This window comes from Oryctolagus cuniculus, chromosome 2 (assembly GCF_051225735.1).
Source record: "Oryctolagus cuniculus isolate XC-2025 breed Fujian yellow rabbit chromosome 2, ASM5122573v1, whole genome shotgun sequence".
Taxonomy (NCBI): Eukaryota; Metazoa; Chordata; class Mammalia; order Lagomorpha; family Leporidae; genus Oryctolagus; species Oryctolagus cuniculus.
The window spans coordinates 18,239,813-18,258,832 of record NC_142868.1 but is presented as its reverse complement, the minus strand read 5'-3'; the positions used below and the strand labels follow the sequence as shown (position 1 = coordinate 18,258,832).

At 39.6% G+C, this 19,020-nt stretch overlaps 1 protein-coding gene across 5 annotated transcripts in view; it reads right to left on the bottom strand.

The window, feature by feature from the left end:
* The window catches only part of LOC149127695 (uncharacterized), a 165,790-nt gene that overhangs the window by 48,184 nt on the left and 98,586 nt on the right, over positions 1-19,020 (bottom strand). The window contains exons 4-6 of one of the 5 annotated variants that reach the window (XM_089326983.1): positions 13,714-13,769; positions 13,567-13,631; positions 11,411-13,070 (exon numbers count right to left, since the gene is read on the bottom strand). In XM_089326983.1, coding sequence (XP_089183109.1) covers positions 12,945-13,070; positions 13,567-13,631; positions 13,714-13,769 — 247 coding nt within the window. In that variant the 3' untranslated portion in view covers positions 11,411-12,944. Of the gene's footprint in view, positions 1-11,410; positions 13,071-13,566; positions 13,632-13,713; positions 13,770-19,020 lie in introns of those variants that run through there. The other 4 variants (XM_089326982.1, XM_089326986.1, XM_089326985.1 and 1 more) reach the window with 4 other exon arrangements.

Below are 19,020 nucleotides of genomic sequence, written 5' to 3'. Positions count from 1 at the left end.
GGCCGCCGCGGCTGGCGCGCTGCGGCCGGCGCACCGCGCTAATCCGATGGCAGGAGCCAGGAGCCAGGTGCTTTTCCTGGTCTCCCATGGGGTGCAGGGCCCAAGCACCTGGGCCATCCTCCACTGCACTCCCTGGCCACAGCAGAGGGCTGGCCTGGAAGAGGGGCAACCGGGACAGAATCCGGCGCCCCGACCGGGACTAGAACCCGGTGTGCCGGCGCCGCAAGGCGGAGGATTAGCCTAGTGAGCCGCGGCGCCGGCTTATACTCTTGAGGAACAGTAGTTTCTCTACTTCCTGCTTGTTGAATTCTTTATTTAGTGGAGTTAAGCTTGTGATTATAAAGTGAATTGAAAAAAGTAAAAGAAAAATAAAAAAAGGAAGGAGAAGAGAGGGTGGGAGGGAGAGGGGGGTGGAAAGTAACATTATATTCTTAAAACTCTATATGTGAAAGGTTGAAATTTATTCCCTTTATATAAATAGAAAATAATTTTTTAAAAAGTAACCATTAGTTTCTGCCAGGCAAGGTAAGACTCAGATGGATTAAAAATCACAAAAACCACTCAATAATGTCAAAAGATGACATCTCCTGACCTACTGTATTGACAGAGTGAAAAATAACAACTTCACTGTCCCTTAGTGAATGCCTAACATCATGCAACTTTAAGGGGCAATGCCATGATTCAACCCAAATAGCCCCGTACTGGAGCCCATGTGCCCATCACTACCCCAGACAAGGTCCAGGTTATCAAAGGAGGACAAGGAGAAGGCAACTGTGCCATCAACAAGAAGTTCATTCAAAAACTCTTCATCGACGCATCCTTCTGAACATCAGGCATCGTTTTGGGGGTTGGAGGAGTACAAACAATGACAAGCAAAATTAGAACAGAGGCCAGATGACTGCCCATAGAGTGGTCAGAAAGTCTGGTGTCATTAGACATCATCACTATGGCTAAGGTACAGGTTTTATGTTGAGGAGAAAAGGTATGCTTTTAGGGTTTTAAATACCTGCAGGGGCCAGTGCTGTGGTATAGTGGGTGAAGCAGCTGACTGCAGTGCCGGCATCCCATATGGACTCCAGTTCAAGTCCCGGCTGCTCTGCTTCCAATCTGGCTCTCTGCTATGACCTGGGAAAGCAGTGGAAGATGGCTCAAGTTCTTGGGCCCCTGCACCTGTGTGGGAAGTCTGGAGGGAGCTCCTGGATTAGGATCGGCACAGCTCTGGCTGTTGTGGCCAATTGGGGAGTGAACCAGTGGATGGAAGACCTCTCTCTCTATGCATCTCCTTCTCTCTCTATGCATCTGAAAGTCAGAGTTACTTTCAAATGAATGAATAAATCTTCAAAAAAAAAAAAAAAACCTGCAGACAAGGAAATCAGACAGCATTCCTCACTCACTTACATCAGCACTGAGACAGCTCACTCTCAATGACTGCATTTCTCTGTCTCCTCCCGAGTCACTTGTGGACGAATCGAGCCTCTGTTCTCTTCCCCTCCTCACTGAAGCCATCATATGAAGACTCATTTTAATCTGCAATGTTTTCTTTCCCCTTCAGAGAAACAGGTGCCCCAAGAGGAGCCTGTGAGAGCCTGCCCAGATCTGGTACATGTGAGAGGCAGTGACCAGCACTGCACGCCTCAATCAAGGAGGGAACACTGCAGGAAGCAAGACCATCAGTGAGAGAAGGGCCCACAAAGTCCGCACCAGGGGAAACCCTCAGACACAGCTGTGTCCTGCTTATTGTAATCCTGATCTGAGGGCTCTTGTTGTCATAGCCTATAAATTGAAGTGGAATCTGCTTTTCTTTAAGAACAAATAATAGCCTTAATTTTATACCTTTAATGTTTATGAGAGGAAGAAAAAACTTGTGACTAAAATATTTATGAAAGAATAGTCTGGAAAAATACTTTGTATCCCTTACAAATAATACCCATCACTTATGAAGCATCTGTGCATGGTAGGTGCCTGCCTTGGTGCTCAGTGCTCTACGAGCATTTTCTCACTCACAATCTATACTAGCCCTATGTGGTAGGACCTTTTGTAGGCTACTTTGTACAGATAAGAAAAATCATACGGGAGGACGAGAGTTGGCACTGTGGCATAGCAGGTAAAGCTGCCACCTGCAGTGCTGGCAACCCATATGGGCGCCAGTTCAAGTCATGGCTGCTCCACTTCCAATCCAGCTCTCTACTATGGCCTGGGAAAGCAGAAGATGGCCCAAGTCCTTGGGCCCCTGCACTCACGTGGAAAGACCTGGAGGAAGCTCCTACCTCCTGGCTTTGGATTGGCACAACTCAAGCCGTTGCAGCCATTTGGGGAGTGAACCAGTGGATGGAAGACCTCTCACTCTCTGCCTCTCCTTCTCTCTGTGTAACTCTTTCAAATAAATAAATTTTTCAAATAAAATCAGACATATGAACTATAGGAAACAGCTTGGTGGTTCCTGACAACTTACACACAGAATTACCATAGAACCCAGCAATTCTACTCCTAGGTATGTACCCAAAAGAATTGGAAACAGATACACAAACAAATATACATTCACAACAGTGATGTTCACAATAGTTAAAAGAAGAAACAACCTAAATGACTATCAGTGGAGGAATAGACAAAATGTGATATATCTATGTAATGGAATATAATTCACCATAAAAAGAACATTGATACATGATACAATCTGGAAAATCTCAAAATATTATGATAAATGAATCAAGGTAGAAAACACATACTACATTAGTTCATATATATGAACATCTATAATAAGGAAAACCATAAAGACAAAAAAAATAGATGACTAGTTTTAGGGGCAGGGAAAAGAGGAATATAGGTAAAAACTGCTTAGTAGGTATAAGTTTTCCTTTGAGAGTGATGAAAGTATTTTGGTACTAGAAGTCATGGTTGTATAATATTATGAATGCAATAAATGCTGCTAATTATACCTTTTAAAATGTGTAGTTTGTGTTATATGAATTTTACCTCAATTAAAGAGTTGAAGTGAGACTTAGAATGTTAGTGGTCATGGAGACACACGGCTCATTTCTCCCCCTAAGAGAACTGGAGGACAGGAGTTCTACACAGCAGTACACAGCGGTTAAGATGCTCACTGCTTGGGACACCCACATACCCTATCAGTTGCCCATGCTAGTTCTCTGGAAGGCAGCAGGTGTAGCTTAAGTAGTTGAGTCCCAGCCAAATACATGAAAGACTCAGATGGAATTTTTAGTTCCTGGTTTCAGCCTGCCTGAATCCCACCATTATGGCATCCCATATGACTCTGTGTCTCTGTGTCTCTGTCTATGTCTCTCTCTTTCTCTCACTCTCTCTCTCCTCTGACTCTGTCAAATAAAATAAATAAAATTTTAAAGTTTATTTTTAAGAAGAGAACTGGCTGTAAAAAAAAAAAAAAAAAGCTGGGGGTGGGGTCAGCCCCATATTACACAGGGTAAAGCTGCCTCTTGTGGCACTGGTATCCCATCTGGGCACTGGTTCTAGTCCCAGCCACTCAACTTCCAATCCAGCTCCCTGCTAATGTGCCTGGGAAACAGCAGAAGATGGCCCAAGTCCTTGGGCCCCTGCATCCATGTGGGATACCTGGAGGAAGCTCCTGTTTCCTGGTTTTGGATCTGTCCAGCTCCAGCTTATGCGGCCATTTGGGACATGAACCAGCAGATGAAAGATTGCTATCTCTCTCTCTCTCTCTCTCTCTCTCTCTCTGTAACTCTGCCTTTCAAATAAACATTTTTATACAAATATAAAAGGTATTAGCTGACTGCTTCAAGATGCCAAACAGTATTCCTGCCCAGGGTCAAGCTTGGTCAGGCTGGTTGCTCTCAGCCAATGATTAAGCGCAGCCGGGGTAAGGGGGGGTGAACCATTCCTTCCAAGGCAGGACTCAACTAGCAGGCAGTCCTTGTTTAGACCTACACTGCAATCTGAGGCTCTTCCCACTCAATTCTCTTTCTTCTCACCTTTGAAACAGGTCAGACTAGTGTTTCACTCCCTGTGCCTGTTCCTGCTCTGCACCACCTTATCTGTCATAGGCATTTCTTCCCAACAAATCTCTGGAACTTCTGATCCAATCTTGGTGTTTGTGTCTTAGAAGAACCAAACTAATACATGGTCAAACGAATTGCCCAGGGTCACATTAGCTAGTAAATTGCACAGCCACAACTCAGCAGCTATATTGCTAAATTTTATCAACTGAGCAAAGATTAAAAATAACATTTAGTTGACGATAGCTGTATAAATGTGGTTTTCAGATATTCCCTGGTAGAGTGGTTCTCATCTTCTCATTAAAGAGTTGTGATTTTGAGTGAACCACTTACCTTTGTGTATTTCTGTTTGTATTATTTGAGAAGCAGAGACACAGAGACAGAAAAAGAGTGAGCGAGACAGAAAGGGAGCTTTCATTTGCAGGCTCACTCTCCAAATGCCTACACCTACTGGGGCTGGACCCAGCTGAAGTCAAAATGCAGGAACTCAATCCAAGTCTTCCAATGGTGGTGGCAGGAATCCAACTACTTGAGCCAAGAGTCTTGCTCAACTACTATTTCCAAGAGTCCTTATTAGCAGGAATCTGGAGTGAGGAACCAGAGCTGGAACTTTTATCCCAGTATTCTGATATGGAACGTAGGCATCTTAACTACTAGGCTAGATGCCCACCGTGAAGTTGTTGTTTTTAAACTCTATGAATGAAATATCACTCACTTGCAACTTTTAACCACTCTCCTTCCTATGCCATGTCCGATCTCACTAATTAATTCACTTTAGCCTTTTCTTTAAGGCATGAGGCAGCTATACTAATTAACTGGAGTTGGGCATGTATGTGAGGAAATCTCTTTGCTGCAGATGCATTAGATTCCTTCGACCCCAGGCAAATGTGATTAAATTTGCACACTCTTTTTGACCATGGCACTCACAGAGCTGTAAGTTCTCCACATAGGATCCCCATTCTTCCCCGCCCAGCAGTCTCAAGATCACAATCAGTCTAACCCATGGCATCAGGACTAATATGATCTTATACCATGGCCACGTTTATGTTCATCAATACCAGAAGCCCCACTTCCCAGGCCATCCTTCATCCCCTTGTAATTCCATGCATCCTCTGACCTGACTCCATCTCCCACTTCTCCCCATAAACCTTCTAGAACTTAAGGTCCATCCTCAGAAACTCCCTCAATCCGTATCTTCATTCTCTTCTGTTTCACTGACTTAAGCTTATTAAAAGCTTGTTCTGTGGCAGACATTGTAACTCCATAGCTCACTGAAGTAGTTTTTCTCTCTATCCTGCACCTCTTATACCATTGAACCTCAAGAAAGGCTTCATTCATTCTTGTACCTCCTTACCCTATCTAAACTATTGTCTGTTCCTCTCACTGAAATCCTCAGCTTCAAATTTAATTCCATCAGACTATATCACTACTACTACTAGCATTACACTGCTTCCTAGTCTGACACTTAGTCACTGCTCCTACCCCTCCTCATCTATTTTTTTAAATATTTAATTATTTATTTGAAAGGCAGAATTAGAGACAGAGATCTTTCATTCACTGGTTCACTCCCCAAATGGCCACAATGGCCAGGGCTGGGCCAAGCCAATGCCAGGAGCCTGGAGCTCCATCTAGGTCTCCCATGTGTGTGGCAGAAGCCTAAACACTTGAGCCATCTTTTGTTACTTTCCAGAGACATTTTAGGATGCTGATTCAGAAGCAGAGCAGCTGGGATTCGAACCAGTGCCCAAATGGGTTACTGGAGCCATAGGCAGTGGCTTAACGGGCTGCACCACAATGCTGGTCCTCCATCCTCATTTATTGACAATATATTGACAATTTTATGATCTAAGTCATTTTTTTCACCTCAAGTATTACTCCTGCCGTGGTTCTTGTGCCTTTCAGTATCCGCACAGTTCATGTACTGCTCCCTCCTCTTGGACAAATGTGGCTTGGCTCACTCCATATGTACATGATGGCGTCAACACCCCCCCCCCCATCTTCAGCTATGCAATTGTCAGGACATTTCCTGGACTTTGTCATTGCCATAATCTCCCTTTCACATACCCTCTCCTGCTTTCACATTTCCTATTCTGTGCAACTTATGCACTCTTATGTCATGAATCAAATAAAGAATAAACCCAGTGGGATCAATAAACCACTGATGTAGCATTCACTACCTATCTTGTCTTCATTTTGCTCCATACCCAACGTAAATTCAATTGTTCTTTGTGAATAGGCTCAATTCCTATCCCCCATCATGATCCCTGGCCAAACCCCAACCTTGAATAAATTTAATTCTCCACCTTCTCTGTGTCTGCACCATGGTAATTGAATGTAACTGGAGAAAAACATATACACATGTTCATTTATGTCACTTTACATTCATTGCCACAGCTCTCAAGAGGGTCCTTAAAGCTGACAATCTGACTACAGTTCCTAATTTTATTTTCTCTCCTGTTGTTCCAGGTGACAATTTTATCCCTTCACTGTAAAGTTACAACACCTTCTTCCTTTTCCGTCCTGGCCACCATGACGTCATTCCCAAGAACACCGAGAAATCAGAAGCAAACAGAACTTTTCCTTATGCCCTCGCCCATTTACTCTCTCCTCACTCATTTTTTCCTACTCTTGTTTTCTTATAAGCACCCCACAACTACTGTCTATGCAATCATTTCTTTATTAGGTTACCATACATTTTCCCCTAGAGACTCTTAACTCAAGATTGAAGACATTTGTCTTTATTTGCTGCTACATTCTCAGTATTAGAACAGTGACTGGCATGTAGTAACAGTCAATAAGTGTTTCCTGACCATATAGTCATTATGCTTACAATGGACTCTTTTGTGATATTTCCAAGTGTCATTTGGTGTCCTTTCTTTATTGGGGATTTCACCTGCAGTTTCTCAGGGTGAATGCATCTCGGCTTTGGTTATCTTCCTTCTTTCCTCCAGTCCTAGGAATCCAGGAGGAGCTCTAGCTTATCACTTCTAACACATGTTCACATTTTTGGACACAACTTTGGATCATTCCATCAAAGTTTTTCTCTTGTGTATTGCTGCATGGATTCATTGGAAACATTCATTCCTCCTTTACCCTAACAAACTCCTAGGTGCATGCAGCTAAATGTAGCACATTCACTTTTGTTTTATCAGGGGAGTACTCAGTGGGCTGGCAGCCAGCAAGCCCATTCAGGTTGGAAGTTGACAGTAAATCTAAGTCTCCAAATAACCATATAAATATAACTAACAGTTAATGTGACACTTAATATGTGTCAATGGAATTTGAAATACTTTATATACATATATACATATACACAAATAAATATATGAGTATACATATATATGTATATACACAGAGGTAGAATACTATCTCTAAAGATTCATTAATCATTTCCATCTTACAGGTGTGTAACTCAGGTTTAAGTTCTGCATGCTGGGTTATAGCTCTATACTTTGACATGTGGTTTCTGTTATACTTGGCCTCAACCTAAACAGCTGTATTTGTTAACTCATAATTTTATACTAGATCACTTAAGAGGTTCTTTTCAATACTTAAAATTTAAAAATTTTAAATCATAACATTGCCCCATCCATCTATGTTAAGGAATAGGAATGGGTTTGGTTTGTGATAGTGGTGGTGGTGGGAATAGAGGAATAGGATGGGATTTGCCTGCCCAGGATCTATAGACACTCATGTGATTCCAGCTATGACTTTGTAGTTCATCAGAAGACTACTGCAATATAGATGGTGTGTGCTCGTAGAAATATGGAATTATAACTCTTCTCTGGTCCTATTAACAAATGTTTAATTGACCATTCAAACTTACACTAAATTGTATATGGCAGATGATATTGGAGTGCAAGAAAGACTGGATATGAAGGCCTGTTTGCTTTTAATTTTAAGCATATGCTTTAAAAATCAAAATCCCAACTTTTTATGTATCTCCTCCCCATACAATTCCAACATTCTTCTGCAGAAAATATCTCAGAAGAGTAGGAGCCAAATTAACTCCATGAAACTAGTCAGAGGTTTTCTGATACAGGAACAAAGAACAACAAACATGAATTTTATAATAATATCTCAGCATTCCCTCCTGGGACATCTCTTGTCTAAAAGAGAAGGATCTGGGGGACTCGTGTGAACATCTGAAGCAGCTTTCTGAACTGTGGTCTGTGATGACCACAGAAGTCTGGTACCATGTGTTCCATGATATAAGAATAAGGGCATCCAGGGAATATTAAAGTTAGAAGGCTCTTATCCCTCATATATTGGATTTTCAAGACTCTGCAGTGAGTGCACTTGCAGAGCCAGAGTTGCCTGTCTGCCAGTCTGCAGCTGCGATTGGTGAGGCATCTGTGAACCCAGAAATAAAAGCTGATGAGAATCCATAATAACTAGGCAGATCCAAAGAAAATGAGAGCAGGCCCTTACCTCCTGATTCCTGTTGTCTGAGTTCAATAACCCCTGTCTAGATCCCACTGCTGTTATCTTATATGTGTTCAGTCTTCCCTATTCCTATCCAAACTCAACTTCACAGCCAGAGTCATATTTCTAAAATGCAAATCTGATCATGTCACTTCTCTGCTCAAAAACTCTTGCTCCCCACTGCCTACAGGCTGCAGTCCAAACTCATTAAAATGGAAGTCAATGCCCTTGAAAAGTTGGCACTGACACACCTTCTGTCCTCATTTCTCAATGTAATATTCCAAACCCATCATGACCGTTCCTATCTCTGTGAGCCTTTGCACATGCAGCCCTCCTATCTAGAATTCTCTGCAATTAGTAGGGGATCAGTTGCAAGTAACAAAAACTAAACTTAAATGTGGTTCAACACATAAATAATATGCGTTGGTTCATACATTGGGAAGTCAAGAGATTAACAAGATTCATATTTGGTGGAACCAGTGGTTTATTGAAATTATCAAGGACCAGCTTTCATGCTATTTGTCTTCTTTGATTTCTGTAGAATTCACTTCATAATCAGGGATGCCCACCCTGGGGTAACAGGATGAATGTCAGCAGCAACCAGGACTACGCAGGACGGAATATACACATCTTGAGGAAACAATGTTCCTCCAGAGGAAAAAAAAATGGCTACTGAAAAAAGGAGGATAGAGGAAGAAAATTACATCACAGATATCTGTCTAAATAATTCTCAGACACTTTTGAAGTTGCGATTCAAGTGTCCTATCATCTGTGGGGAACATCTTCCCCCTCCAAGTAAAGTTAATGGTTTCTTCCTTCATGCTCACTTGTAACTTTGTACATAGCTCTGTCATTAACATTCCTGTAACTTAGAAAAATTCATGCTAGTCTACTATCTATTTGACATATGATAACTAACATTATTAGCAAAAGTTTCAGATACTCATAGAAATTGGTATACATGTTTTATTTATGGGACTCTGTTTCTGAAAGGTTAAATAACTCACCAAGGTCATGCAGTTGGCAAAATTCTTGTTTCTGAATTCATATTCCTTTGTAAGTGAAAGCACATTATAAAATACCCATCACACAACAGTCACCAGAAAGATATGTTGATAGATCATCACATTTATTACATTTTCTGCTATTTATGGGCATCCCTTCTACCACAACTATAAAGCCCTTATATAGATTCCAGGTGAGAACCTCAAAATGTTGTGGTTAAAATCATAAGTTTTGTGGACAAACTGGCTTCATTAGTAACCCAGCTCCTCTACTTCCTGTGAAACATTAGGCAAATTCTTTAACTTTCCTTTGCCTAAGGTCTCTCATAATAATAGTCCCTGCATCATAGAGAAATTGTGTGGACTGAAAGTGATACGGAAAAATCCAAAGAATTACGTCTGAAAATTTTGAAAGGTCTCAATAAATTTTACCTAAAAATTATTACTTATATTTTATTCTCTTAGGCTAGTCCCTGATACAAGACAAGCAGTCAATGATTTATAATCCGAGTTGCAGGTAAAGTCCTCAGCCCGCAAAAATTAACTTTTCCTCAAATTTTCTCCACTGCCTTCTAAAGAAATCTTCTACAATATGTCCAAAATACTTGGTTTATCTATAAAACCAGGAACTGGCTAACCTCAGAGATCATCTGGTGTACTGAGTAAGACAACACAGGAGGTAAAAATATTAATGTTGTAGTGAAATGGAAATTAAACAGCCAAAGAATCAGGAAATTTGGGTTCCAGAACTTCTTTTTAACTATGTGAGTATTGAGAAAATGTGGGGATCGAGAAAAGAACAAGAAATCGGGGATCATTGCCAGTTATTTGATCTTGGCCAAACCTAATCTCACAACTCTTGATTTTCCTATCTATAAAATGGAGAAGAGCATCATCAGTTGTGTCTATGGGTTATTCCAATAATAAAATGAACTTTACATTTATAAAACAGTATCTGGGGGCCAGTGCTGTAGCTTGGCAGGTAAAATCACTGCCTGCAGTGCCAGCATCCCATATGGGCACTGGTTCGAGACCCAGCTGCTCCACTTCTGATCCAGCTCTCTGCTGTGGCCTTGGAAAGCAGTAGAAGATGGCCCAGGTCCCTGGGCCCCTGCACCCGCATGAGAGACCTGGAAGAAGCTCCTGGTTCCTGGCTTTGGATCAGCGCAGCTCTGGCCATTGTGGCCATCTGGGGAGTAAATCAGCAGATGAAAGACCTGTCTCTCTCTGCCTCTCCTTCTCTGTGTAACTCTCACTTTCAAATAAATAAATAAATATTTTATTAAAAATAAATTAATTAATTCACAAAAAAAAAAAACAGAATCTGATGGGAAGAAACAAAAAGAACCGTGACAGAACAGGAAGCAGCAAATACTGCAATGACCAAGAAGGCAAGGCCTTTTACTTCATTTTAAGAACCTAGGACTTTAACCTAGGTATGGTATGGGATAGCACTAGAGATTTGTATTCAGGGTAGTATCATATTTCCATATTAGAAATAATTCTTTGATTGTAGTTTGGATAAAGACTGTGGAAAAGCAAATGTAATGAAACCTAAAAGGGGTTAATTACAGAATTCTAGCCAAAAAAAAGAAGATTGGTCTGGTATTGCAGCAGTGGGAAAGAAGAAAATACATGTATATGAAACATGCTTGAGGGGAAAAAGTCAATAGAAGTTGGCGACTGAATTAATGTGGGACCTGATGAAGAAGAGAAATCTAGGATTATTTGCAGTTATTCTGATTTATCCAACTGAGTAAAGGCAGCACTATTCTTAAGTTGGGAAAACCAGAATAAAGTCAGAGTCAAAAATAATTATTTCCAGAAATTAAAGCGACACATAAAAGAAACTCTTAGCTGGTTACATATTATCAAGTGGACTCATAGATTTCATTATAAAACAGATATAGATTTTGTAGAAATCATGGGATCTACTCAAAAGAATAAATATTTAAAATTAGGAGAAATTACAAGGGAATAAATCTATAATTCTCTATCCATTCAGGCAATATTGTAGGTACTATTTTAGGTACTTGAACTACAACAGAGAATAAGAGACAGTCTGAATATTCTCTCAGGGGACCACACATCTAAAACAATAACAATGAAACTAAACAAACCTTAGAAGAGACAAATAATTGTGATGGTTTTCGGCATTTTCTGATTAACCTGTTATGACATCAAGGAATAAGCATGTCCTTGAGGACAGTAGAAAGAGAAGGCCCAACTGATGGAAGAGACAAACAAGACGAGACTTGGATGACAAGAGGAAGCAATGACTCCATTGACAAAGAACATTCTAGATAAAAGGGGACAGCCAGTGCAAAGGTCTTGTGGCAGGAAAAAGCCTATCTTATTCAGCAAAGCATAGTTCCTGATGGGAGGAGCAAGACAAGCAGCAGCAGAAAATGTGGGCAGGCCCAGTTCATAGGAGTTGGATTTTACTTTAAGTGAGAAGGGAGGCCATAGGAGGGGCTCCAATGATTTGCACATTTCCTGGGGCCCTGGTTACTGTGTGGAGAATGGGTTTTAGGGAGTGATGGTTCATTTAAGAAATGTGTGGGGCTTCATGATCAAGGATCAGCAGTTTTCTTTTCTAGAAAGGGAGGGAGGAAAACCCTTGATGTTACAAGAGGAAAGTTCCAGCACAGAGAAAGTAACAGCAAGAAGGGAAGCATGGTGGAGGCAGGGGACAGAGAGAGGCAGCTTGGTGAGGGAGAGCTGTTCACGGGAGCTAAGGAAAATCCCAGTGACGTAAACTGGCAGGAGGTGCTGAACCCCCAGTAGGGCAAGGGCAGTGAGAGGGAAGAGGGAGCCTAGAAGTACAAAGCCAAGGTGTTGACAGGACTGGCTGCTTCTGAGGGCTGTGAGGAAGAACCTGGGCCTCTCCTCTCCTTTTAGTGGACCATCTTTGCATATCTCTTCACCTTCCCTAAGTGTGTGAATGACTCCAGATTCCCTCGTATTAGGACCACAGCCCTACTGGATTACATTTCATTTTATTGACTTCATTTTAAACTCTTTACCTCCCAGGAAGGCCACATTCTGAGGCACTGGGATTACCAATTCAGTGTATGAATCTGAAGGGGACAACCAATTCATTATACTCAGCATTTGCCGTTCCACACTCGTCTTGTGTTCTGATTCCATTTAACACTGTTACCCAGATCATTCTGGGATCCTGACACCACTATGTGTTTCTTCATCCTTCGCACACTTCCTATGAAATCCCCTACATTTCTCACTCAGATCAGTGCGATCTTATTTTAAAAACTCAATCTCAAAAGTTATGACCTCTGGAAAGGACATCTCCCAATACATACAGTATTGCTTATGTTTTTGTTCAAATTTGTCTAAAACTGGACATGACTTGTCCTGCACTACATTAATCGGTTTGGGAAACATCTACCTCCCCCACAGAGAGTGGTGAGATGCTACATACGCTGCAGGTAACAGACACTCAATAAATGCTGCGTGGACCATGCTGGGCAACATTGGTTTCTCTCTTCTCCTGTTGGTTTTCTTTTCAGAAACATTTTTGTTGGCGACCTTTGACAATGACAAATGACATTATCAAAACAATGATGAAGACAATGTGATGGATCATGTTGTCAGACTCTGTGGTTTCTTTCATATATGAAGTATTGACTAGCTGTGTGAGTGAAGGAAAATGAAAGTATTACCCATCCGGTGAAACTTTACGCTCTCTTCCACTCCTGCCACGTGATAACACAGCTTTCAGTTTAAGAGATGCCTAATTGCTAGCCTTTATTCTCCCTCTCCCTGTAAGTGATACTTTATTGCACTGATTTTAAGGGTGCACTGCAGTAAATAATAATCCAGAATCCTCCCGTAAATAGATGTATCAGATGACAATGATATCAACCTAAAAAGCTGGAAAACTCTCCACCAAAGAAGCATTTTCAAATGAGTCCTAATATTTCTCCCACATGTTTGATTACAGAAAATTTATAGTGTATCTGTATCTTTATCTGTAAAGATTACAGAAACATTACAGTGTATACATTTAGAAAATGCATGCTTACATATAAACATCTATACATATATTTACATTCATTATAAGATGCATGCTATGTATATAAATGCATAAAAATAGATAAATACTGTATTTCAAATAGGTGTAGTACCTCAAGATCCCAGTGGTCCATGGAGCCTGCTTTAGGAATGGTAATCTCCATAACATTTAGTGAATCTAATAACAAAAAGCATTTTATTAAAAGTAGATATTTATATTACTTTTTACTAATGTACTCATATACTTGCATTTTTCTTACCTTCCACATATACATGGATTGGTAGTGTAAAATTCATTTCTCCCACAAATTCCTCCCTAAAGACATAAAAAACAAGAGATCTCAATCTTTGAAGACACAATAAAACTACTGATTGCATTTTCCAAGCGAAATTATTAGCATTTTAGTAACAGGCTCTTGCAATACTGCTCACCTGATCCTGTCTTCAGGTTCAGAAGAGCTCCACACTAAATCTGATTCAAGAGGATTTTGCAAATGACAACAGTGTGATCAATGTTTTCCGTCAGTTTGGCTAGATGTTAGATGACAGTTTTTCAATCAGTCACTAAAGAGGTATTACTATGAAAGTACTTTTCATATAGGATGAAACTTCATGATCAGATGACTAAGTCAGAGACTTTATCCTGGATATTCTAAGAGGGCCTAACTCAATCTAAAGAAAGCCTCTAAGAGTATCTGAGATCTCCCTAAGCATGAAGCAATTCCCCCGAGAGCACCAGTCCACAGATGTGAACCAGTCTTTCCTAGTGACAAACTCCTTGAGTTTTGGATTTGCCTAGACAGTCCCCACGATTGCTTAAGCCAATTCCTTCCAACATCTTACTTAACATGGATGCCCTACTGCTTCTGCTTCTCTGGGGGAGCTGTGGCTGACAAAATGATGGCTTCTGTGGCTATAACCATATACCTCCTGCCCCTGTTTTACCCTAAGCCTCTTAAGGGCAGGGAGCAAAGCTCATTCATTTCAATTAGCCCCAGAACCCAAGGGGCTGGAAAGAGCTGAACTCAGGAAACATAAACTGAATAAAATAATTAATCAATACAAAATTAGCTAACAGCACATTTAAACAGGCTTTTAGTGCTTCTGTGAGATTTTCGGTTCAAGTATTTTTTAATAATAGTAGTAGGTATTTATGGGGTAACGTGTAACATTTTAATACATGTATCTAATGTGTGCTGATCAAATCAGAATAATAAAAATTCCCCTTGTTTGGCATTACCTATTGTGAGATTTGGAGTTTCTATTTCTTCATATAATATACACTAGGTTCTCATGAACTATATTTTCCAATTATGTAGTGTTTCACTAGCTACTTATCCCCTTAGATCTAACTCTGATTATGCACTCACCTTTCAAACTTCCTATTTCTCCCTATTCCCCCTCAGTCTCTACTAAGCACCATTCTGTGTTTTGACTGAGTTTATTTTAACTTCCACATATAAAGCAGAATATGAAGTATTTGTTTTTCTGTACCTGGCTCATTTTAATTAATATTAACCACCTAGGTTTATGAATTTGCTATAAATGCCAGAAATTCATTATTATCTAGGGTTGAATAATAATCCATTGTGTATATATACACCATTTTTAATCCATTTATCTAATGACTGACATCATGATTGATCCCACATCTTAGCTATTGAGAACAGTGTTGCAATAAACATGGTGGAACAGATATCTCTTTGATAGAGTGATTTCATATAATTTGGATATATACCCTCTAGTGGAACTGCTGGACAAGATAGCAATTCAAGTTCTAGTTTTTTAAAAGAAATCTCCAAGGCCTGCTGTTGTGACCCACTGGGTAAAGCCGCCTCCCACAACAGCAGAATCCCACATGGATGCCGGTGCAAGTCCCAGCTGCTCCACCTCTGATCCAGCTCTCTGCTAATGTGTCTGTGAAAGCAGTGGAAGATGGCCCAAGTGTTTGGGCCTCTGCACCCACATGGGAGACCCAGAGGAAACTCCTGGTTTCAGACTGGCTCATCTCTGGCTGTGTGGCCATTTGGAGAGTGAGCCAGCAGACAGAAGATCTCTGTCTCTCCCTTTCTATCTTTGACACTCTGCCTTGCAAATAAACAACAGATCTTAGAAAAAAATCTCCATATTATTCACATTTCCATCAATCATATATGCAAGTCCCCTTTCTCCATATCCTCACCAGCAATTGGTTATTTTCTTTTTTATAAAAGTCATTTATTCAGGGGTCAGTTGATATCTTACTGTAATTTTCATTTGCATTTCCATGTGGCTACTGATATTGAGCACTTTTTCATATATCTGGTGGCCATTTGTATGTCTTCTTTTAAAAACTATCTATTCAGGCCATTTGCCACTTTCTTACGTAGATTGGTTGTTTTGTTGAGATTTTTTAGTTCCTGATATACACTCTATGCTAACCTTTTGTTGAATAACTAGCTTGTGGATATTTTCTGATTCCATCAGATATCTGCTCACTTTTTGTTTCCTTTGCTGTGCAGAAGCTTCTAAGATTCATAAAAATCTTTTATGTCTAGTTTTGCATTTGTTGCCTGCACTTTGGGGAAATTATCTAAAAAAAGTCCTTGCATACATCAATGTTTTGATGTACTTTTGTTATGTTCTTTTCCAGAAATTTCATAGTTTCAGTTATTACTTTTAGGTCTTTGATGGAACTGAAGTCAATTTTTGTGTATTGTGAGAGAGCTCTAACTTCATTTTTCTACATATGTTTATCCAGTTTTGCCAGTATCATTTATTGAAAAGACTATTCTTTCTCCAATGTATGTTCTTGGCATCTGTCAAAAATCTGTAACAAACTTATTTCTAGGTTCTCTATTATTTCTAGGTTCCATTAATCCATGTGTCTTTTTTTGGACAGTATCATATTGATTACATTAACATGACTTTTCAGCCAGCTTTTAATCAGGTATTGTGATCACTTTCATGTATGTATGTACATATGTATGTATGAACATATGTATGTATTTGTTTACTTATTTTGTTCAGGATCACTTTGGCTATTCTGGGTCTTTGTGGTTCCAAATAAATTTTAGGATTGTGTTTTCTACTTCTGTAAAGAATGTCCTTAGTGTTTTGGTAGAGAATACACTGAATTGCTAGATTGCTTGAGGTAGGAATGACATTTTGAAAACATTCATCCCTCCAACCTGTGAACTTGGAAAATCTTTCCAAACTTCTGTGTCCTTGATTTCATTCATCAGTGTTTTATAATTTTTAATGTAGAGATCTTTTACTTCTTTACCTAAATTTCTTTCTGAGCACTTGATTTTTTTTAATTACTGTGCAAAAGATTTCTTTCTTGATTTGCCTTTCATGAAGACCATTATTGGTGTATAAAATGCTACAGTTTGTATATTGAGTTTGTATCCTGTGACTTCACAGAACTGGTCAGCTGTAATGGCTGTTTTGCTGCAGTCATTGGGCTCATCTGTGCATACAAGTATATTAAAGGTAGACTTTGCTATCTTGACTTGCTCCTTTCCGTTGTTATGCTCTTTATTTTTTTTTTCCTTTTTCCCTAATTGTTGCAGTTGATTTCTCAAGAATGTTGCAGTGGATTCGTTTCTGAGGAGGAGGAGCGTGGTGGGGGCAAGAGGCATGGAGTCACCACACAGACCCTGGGAGTCGGGTGAAAGCAGGCCTGAGGCCAGCAGCCAGCAGACTCATTTGAGTTAGTGCAACAGCTTATATAGCCAAGACCAGCCAATCCAGTCAAGGGGCAGTCTATGCCCAACCAATCACAGCCTGTTTCCAGGCAGTTTCCAAAGCCATCCAATCACAGCCTGTTCCCAGTCAGGCTCTTGTCACCAGGCAGTTTCTGAAACCATCCAATCACAGCCTGCCACCAGTCAGGCTCTGCTGTCATGTGGTTTCCGAAGCCATCCAATCACGGCCTGTTGCCAGGCAGTTTCTGTGGTCAGCAGCCATCTTGGCATGACCTTTTCACCTCAGTGGCCATCTTGGCATGAACTTTTCACCTAATTCCACCACACCTAATTGCTCTTACTATGATTTGTCATACTACACTGAATAAGAATTACAAAAGTGGTCAGGACATCCTTGTCTTGTTCCAGATCTAAAGAGAGATGCTTTCCAGTTTTCTCCATACAGCGTAGTATTGGCCTTATACTTGTCCTATATAGATTTTATAGTTTTGAGATAGTTCTTCTATACCTAAGGTACTGAGCATTTTTAGCATGAAAGGATGTTGAATCTTATAAAAGCCTTTTTCTGTGTTTATTGAAATAATAGTTTTTGGTTTTGTTCACTATTCTGTTGATGTGATTTATTACTCTTATTGATGGGTAGATGTTGAGCCATCCTTGCATCCCTGAGATAAATTTCATTTCACTGTGAGATACTGTGTTTTTGATGTGGTACTGGAATTGGTTTGTTAGTATTTTCTTGAAAAATTCTATCTACATTCATCAGAGATGTTGCTCTGTAGGTTTCTTTTTTGTGTTCTGTCTCTGTGATCACTGTAATGCTAATTTCATTAAAAAGATGTTCCACTCTTTAGTTCCTTTTAAAATGTTTTGCAGAATTCAGTTGTAAAACTGTCAGGTCCTGGGATTTTCTTCTCTGAGAGAGTTTTAATTTACTCCTTCAATTTCATCACCTTCTATGGAACTTAACAGATTTCCTTCATCTTTTTTATTTAATCTTGGTAGGTTATGTGTATCAAGCGATTTACCCATTACTTAGAGGTTTTCCAATCTGTTAGCATACAGATTTTTCAGAGTTTTGATGATCATTTCTGTTTCTGTGTTATCTCTTTTAACATTCCCTAATTTACTTCTAATTTTATTGGAGTTTTCTCACCTTCTTTATTTTTAGTCTGGTTAATGGCATGATATTAATCTTTTCACAAAACAAGCTTTGGGTTGATCTTTTAAAAATTTTTTAGTTTGGTACATTTGTCTCTTCTCTGACCATTATTATTTCTTGCATCTTTCTAAATTTGGGTTTGGTTTGCCAGTGCTTTTAAGAGTTTATTTTCTTAATTTATATTCAATAAATTTTAAAACAGAATATATCATTAAAAGTATAGTAGTATATCATGCTTCACCATATGTTTGACAAAGACTTAAAGTTTGAAAAATAGTTTACAGGAAAACTAATTACACACAGGAATTTCTTTTGGTTGTTTCAGATTTTTAGTTTTATTGTAAATATTAGCTTCCACTTAGAGAAGATTTGTCTTCTGTCTTTCTGCATATGGCTATGTCATTGAAGATGTCCTTCAGTTGCAACCATTTTGATGTAAATAATAAAATTCCATTTTTTTTACAGTAGAATAATATTCTATTTTATACAAACCACATTTTCTTTATCCGTTCATCTGATGATGGACATCTTCACTGATTCCATGTTTTGGTTATTTTGAACAATGTTCCTATAAACACTGTGGTACAGGTATCTCTTTGACACAATGGGTTCATAACTTTGGAGTATGTACCCAGGAATGGGATTGCTGGATCATATGGCAAGTCTATTTCTAGTCCTGTTTTTGTAAACATCTTTCCACACTGTTTTCTCCAGTA